The sequence below is a fragment of the Trichechus manatus genome, unplaced genomic scaffold, assembly GCF_000243295.1.
Source record: "Trichechus manatus latirostris isolate Lorelei unplaced genomic scaffold, TriManLat1.0 scaffold00055, whole genome shotgun sequence".
Classification (NCBI taxonomy): Eukaryota; Metazoa; Chordata; class Mammalia; order Sirenia; family Trichechidae; genus Trichechus; species Trichechus manatus.
The window spans coordinates 2,671,886-2,678,074 of record NW_004443991.1 but is presented as its reverse complement, the minus strand read 5'-3'; the positions used below and the strand labels follow the sequence as shown (position 1 = coordinate 2,678,074).

Here is a 6,189-nt window from a genome sequence, read left to right as displayed (position 1 = left end):
CACTCCTCCTGTATGGATTCAGCTCAGGTGCCCAGGTAGATAGCCAGCAAGTGTGTGGTGGAGGCTCTCACCTACAGTCCTAGACAGGCATGGGTGACTGATGTAGGCACAGGCATCTGGCTGCAGCAGGGGGACACACTCTGAGCAATGCCGGGGCTGATGGCCACCCCTGAGTGTCCAGGAGAAAGGCATGTCCCTGTTCCCTAGAGCGCATACTTGGGTGGATTTTGCGGCCAGACTATGAGCACCCAATGCTGTTGGCTGTAAGGACTGCGGGGCACCTCTTATTCTTGGGCCCCTATCCCTGTTGGCTATGTAGCATGGGTGGAGCCACCAGTCCGCAGGCCCCGGATGTGGGTAAGTGAAGACCCTGCTTAATGGGCAGAGCAGTGTCACATGTCATGAACCTGCCCTTCACAGCTGAAACAGCTGAAGTTAGACTTCAGGTATATACCCTGTTTTACTGCAGTAATGAGGGCCTATGCTGTTGAAATAGGCCCACACAAGTCTCTGTGGGGGAAAGGCATTCAAAGTCCATGGATCCCTTATGCATGTGCCTAGGCAAAGGAGCTGTGCCTAGCTTGGGTTCCTGGGTTAGGGGAGCCGGCAGTTTATTTTTTCCCGTTTGTTAATTTGTTCACTCTCCAAGGCCGGGAGAATGGCTCAGGGCATGTGATGGATCCTACTTCCAGCCCAGGGGACTCAGCAATTGCTGAGGCTGGTCGGGGACCCAGTGCAGAGCAGGGACCAGGGAGGTAAATGGGAGAGACGTTTTTTCCAAAGGTGGGTGTTTTTGATCCACGTGGTAGGCTGGACGCAAGTACTTATCTTTTGCCAATCGAGGGCTGCTCCTCACTGGTTCTGGGTGGCCGAGTAGACTCTGCCCCTGGGTCTCTGCCAGTGCAGAGAATGCCTCCTGACCATTGCTGCTTGCCTGCCTCTCCGCTCACCAATGAGCTGATCAGGCCTGAAGGGCTCAGGCTCTAGCCAGCTCAGCTCTGGCAACTCCTCACTGCTTCCGAACCGTCTCTCCCTCCCCCTGCCACTCAGTCCGGTTCCTCATCTTTGCTTTTGATGTTCAGGGCTCCTAGATTGGCATATATAATTGATTCACTTGTTTTCTCGAGTCTTTGTTATAAGAGGGTCCACAGGGAGCATCTGACTACTCCACCTTCTTGGCCCCACCTCCCTAGAAATCTTTTCTATAGCAATTTTTGATGGAAGGGTAGTTGTTGGCATGACTAAAAGAACATGAAGGAAAGTGGAGCATGAACCTCAAGCTATCCATAAAAAAAGCCACACCAATGGTACAGTTGTTTTACTGAGCTCATTTAAAGATTAGTCTGTTCAAGAGTAGCTGGGATGGGGGTCTGGGGATATCTAGGTCAATTGGCATAAGAAGTTTTATTAAGAAAATGTTCTGTATCCTACTTTGGTGCGTGGCATCTGGGGTCTTAAAGCTAGTGAGCAGGCATCTAAGTTGCATCAATTGGTCCCAACCCAGCTGGAGTAAAGGAGAATGAAGAACATCCAAGTCACAAGGAAATTATTAGCCCAAGAGACAGGAAGGGCCACATAAACCAGAGACTTCATCAGCCTGAGACCAGAACTAGATGGTGCCTGGCTACCACCAATGACCAACCTGACAGGGAACACAACAGAGTCCCTGATGGAGCTGGAGGAAAGTGGGGTACAGAACTCAAATTCTAGGAAAAAGATCAGACTTTATGGTCTGAGACTGGAGAAACCCCAGAAAGCGTGGCCCCCGGACTCTGTCAACCCAGAACTAAAACAATTCTAGAAGCAAACTCTTCAGACAAAGATTAGACTGGACTATGGGACATAAAATAATACTCGTGAAGAGTGTATTTCTTGGCTCAAGTAGATATATGAGACTAAATGGGCAGCTGCTGTCCAGTGGTGAGATAAGGCAGAGAGGGTCAGGAGCTGGTTGAATGGACATGGGAATTCAGGGGTGGGAAGAAGTGTGCTGTCACAGTATAGGGAGAGTAATTAGGGTCACATAACAATGGATGTATAAATTTTTGTATGAGACTAACTTGAATTGTAAACTTCTACTTAAAGTGCAATGAAATAAATTAAAAAAATAAAGAGTAGTCTGTTCAACAAACTTGGAACTTTACTTTTTTCACATTATTTTAACAGTAAATAAGTTTCCTAAGTTTTGCAGATATTTAACCAATTGGGAAAAGACACAATACTGTAGTTAGTTTGGAAAGACTAGCTTTAAAAGAAAGATGAAGTGAATTAGAACCTTATTTCCAATCCATTTACTTTGTAAGCTATCAAGCTTTATCACTTAAGCCACCTTTTTTTCGTGCGTATATTTAGAGAGCCTTTTGGAAATGTATTAAAAGTCTTTGACTTCTTCAACTGGTTGACAAACTCTCGAGAATACTGAGAAACCTCCAGTAAGCCAGTATGTTTTCTTCTGGGTACAAACTTCAGAGCCTCTTCCCAACTACCAGTGTTTTTCAGACATAACAAAATACGCATCATTTGGTCTAAGGTGAGATTTTTCGTACCAGTTTCCCACTGTAAATATTTATCTAATGGAAGGCATTCTGTTGCCAGCTTCAGCCGTTTTGCATTGGCTAGGGATGTGCCTGGCTGCATATTCCTATCAACAAAAGACCCAATTATATAAATTTTGTCATGCTTAAAAGTAGTCATAACATTGGGAGAATCCGCAGTTAAGTAGATAATATTTTCCTTTCGAAATAAATCTACATGAGACTTCTCTGTTGCAGTTAAAAGCAGTTTGTCCCACTTCTCTCCATAACGTTTAACTAATTCTCTGTAATAATCACCATCTGTCTTAAGATTGCAGAAATAAATATGGAACGGATCAACATTTCTTCTGTTGCATCCTTCACTTTCTAAAAGTTGGGAAACAGCATTCTGCAGTTCTTTTGGTTTCATATAATTTTCATAAGCCATGTCAAAAACTAAAGGTTGTCCAAACTGCATGGCCTGTGCACCCTTCCAGCCCATTGCAATGTCTATATTCCTATCCCAAAGCCGCAGAAATAGGAAGTTTTGCTGTTTATCATCCTCAGTGGTTTCTAGCAGTTTGTCTTTTTTTGCTTCTTCCTTTGCTGCTGCTTTCATTTCCTTTTTTATCTGCTTAGCTTTTTTCATTTTTTCCTTAACATATAAATATTTTAAGTATTTCCTTTTTGATGATTTCGAAGGACTTTCCATAACAGTTTTGAGATCTTCTTCACTGATGTGTTCTGGTACTTCTCTGCCAAGCAATCTCCACATCTCAATTAATTCTCTTGTGGCAGCTAGAGGGTCTTCATCCTTGCTGTTTGAGACTGCTGAGATACCTTCTTCTTGCACACTAGATTTCATTGTAATTTTCCACCCATCCAATTCTAGCTGTTCAGGAGGCAAAGTACGCTCTTTATTAGGATAGGACACAGCTGGTACTTTGGAAGACATGTATTTCTGTAGAACTGTTGAACATACATCTTTTCTCTTCCTATGAAGGGTAAATGGCACCAAAAATCTAGCAAAAGGTCTTAAGAAGGTGAAACTAACACTCATGTTGAGAAAAACAGGCATGCAAGAAAACCCCTGTAAAAGAAAAATGCAATGAAGAGTTAGATAAAGATATTTTAAAAAAAAAAAAAAAAAAAACCAAACCCCAACTAACTGTGCAAATATAAATCTGAGACACCAAAATGCAACTGGTTTCTGAAACACAAAGTGAGATCTTGGTACAACAATTTTTTTCTAAACTCCTGTGGCCTGCAGCCTATGGTCACTCACTGGGCAAAAACTTTGAATTTAGTTCTTATTTTAGACACAAGTTTACTATTGCTTTAAACCCAAAAAAAACAAACCCACTGCCATCAAGTCGATTCCAACTCACAGGAACGATACAGGACAGAACAGAGCTGCCCCACGGGGTTTCCAAAGAGTGGCTTGTGGATTAGAACTGTCGACCTTTGGTTAACAGCAGAACTCAACCACTGTGCCACCAGAGCTACCAGTATTGCTTTAGGCAGACGGAAAGCTTGAATATCCTTATTAGATTTGTATCTAAGAGCCTGGAGGATCAGTGTTACTGGACAACCAAGTTATGTACCACTGATGTAGCTGAGATCATGATGCTACATTTATTCCCATTTAAATGCAAGCTCAGATACAGACTTAAATACAAGACCCTTCACAAATACAACACATAAAAACAAAGGACAGAAAAGCTACAGAAGATAGCAACTGGTAATAAGCACTTAAAGGCTGTGGCACCGATGTAATGTATATCAATATATACAGAGCTACTGATTAAAAAACAAACAAATCAAACTCTTCTCCAGTTCAGACTTTATTTTGCAGCAAATAATGTTATTGCTAAACAAAATGTCCAAAATTGGGACAAATATAAATATAAAGCTTCATAATTTTATCCTAAAGGTCTGTATGTCCACAAGATGATGAAGATGCTTAGAGATGTGAAACCAGTGTCAAATTTGAAGCCAAAAATAAATAAATAAATTCAAAGTTTTACAAAACACAACTTAAACACCTGAAAAGAAAAATTCCTTCTTCCCTTGGCTTCATTTAATGACTCTGCTCCTAAGTCTCCTACCTCTTTGACCACTTAGTCTCCTGAATGCCTCTGCACTGATAACCAGATGCCTACCCCTTAAAAGTGGTGTGCCTCTTCGTTCTGTCCTTAGTACTTTCTTCAATCTACACATTTTCCTGATCCGCTTCCCTGGCTTTAATCATCATGCATCAGACACCTCAAGTGCAAATAATACTCTCTCCCCCTTCCCTTCCCAACCTGCTCGTCTGTTTGTGTTCTGTTTCGCGGAGGGTCACTATTATCCATCTAGTCGCTGGAGCCAGAAAATGGGTCCTCTCCCACACTCACCATACCCAATCCATTTGTGTTAAATTCATTTTACTTTCTAAATACTTCCTGAATCCATTCACTTCTCTTCAAACTCATTTTCTTAACTGCAGCTCCTAGCCTCCAGATTTGCTCTCCACCATGTCTAAGCCGTTGTCACCAGTGCAAACCTGATCAATGGCACTCAGATCGCCTTCAATGTGTATTGCTGCGAGGTTAAAGTACAAACTTATTAATATGACTTACGATGTTTTTTTTTGTTAACCTTTGCTTACTTTTTCCAGCTGAATCTCTAGCTATGCTTCACCTCATATTTTTGAGCAAGTATTCCTCCTACTGGTGCACCCTGTACCTCTCTATCATAGCATTTATAACACTATATTGTAATTGCCTGCTTACTTATTTGCTCCATTAGATAGTAATCTGCATCAGGACAAGGACTGTGTCTATGCTGTTAACATTGAATACTCAGTGTCTGGTAGTATTTGGTTCACAATAATCACTCAAAAAATTTTTTTGAATAAATACCCTGGATCAGTGCTTTTTAATTCTGAAAAAATTTTAGGCCACCTTTAAGGGAAAAAAAACAACTTACTTCCAACTCCCCAAAATATTTAACCAGGGGTCCTCAACCCCAATCTGAGAAACACTGATTTTGGAAACAAAAATATTTTAATGAATTTTGTTTTTATAATTGGCTCAAGATTTTTAGAATAGCATAGAAATAAAAACCCAAAATGAAAAAAAAAGTGATCAAGAACATCGCTTTGGGAAACACTGCTCTTGATCCGGTATTGTATTAAAACCAATTGTTGTAGAGTCCATTCGGACTCACGGCAACTCCATGTGTTTCAGGGTAGAGCTGTGCTCCAAAGAGGTTTCAGTGGCTGATTTTTCAAAGGTAGATCCCCAGGCCTTTCTCTCAAAGTGCCCCTGGGTGGACTGGAACCTCCAACCTTTCGGTTACGTTAACCGTTTGCACTATCTCTTTCTCTTATCTGTGGGCATTCTTAGCGCATGCTACACTAAGTATATCTTGGAACATCTCCCACTTCCTCCCACCCCAACACACGGACACACAGACACACAGACAGACACACTTTCTCCCACCCCAACACACAGACACAGACACACACGTAGTTCAGAAGAAACATGTCCATTACCAGAAACAACAGCTCCGTCAGCGCAAAGTGCACGAACCCTTCAAGCTACAAAACCCAACCGCGCAGGATCGCTCTGGGACCCGCGCCGCAGGAGTCTCGCCACGCACTGCCCACCTCAACTCGGTTACTGACCCAGGC

At 42.2% G+C, this 6,189-nt stretch overlaps 1 protein-coding gene across 1 annotated transcript; it reads right to left on the bottom strand.

Moving 5' to 3' along the window:
- Positions 1–2,072: 2,072 nt before the first annotated feature.
- Positions 2,073–6,189, bottom strand: TRMT10C (tRNA methyltransferase 10C, mitochondrial RNase P subunit). The gene is made up of 2 exons (XM_004378169.2): positions 6,052–6,189; positions 2,073–3,603 (listed from the first exon to the last, which is right to left on the bottom strand). The coding sequence occupies exon 2, from the start codon at positions 3,589–3,591 to the stop codon at positions 2,317–2,319; it is 1,275 nt and encodes a 424-aa protein (XP_004378226.1). The 5' UTR covers positions 3,592–3,603; positions 6,052–6,189; the 3' UTR covers positions 2,073–2,316.

Bases quoted from the DNA above. Each gene is read 5' to 3' on its own strand.
- TRMT10C (XM_004378169.2), bottom strand. From the start codon at position 3,591: ATGCCTGTTTTTCTCAACATGAGTGTTAGTTTCACCTTCTTAAGACCT.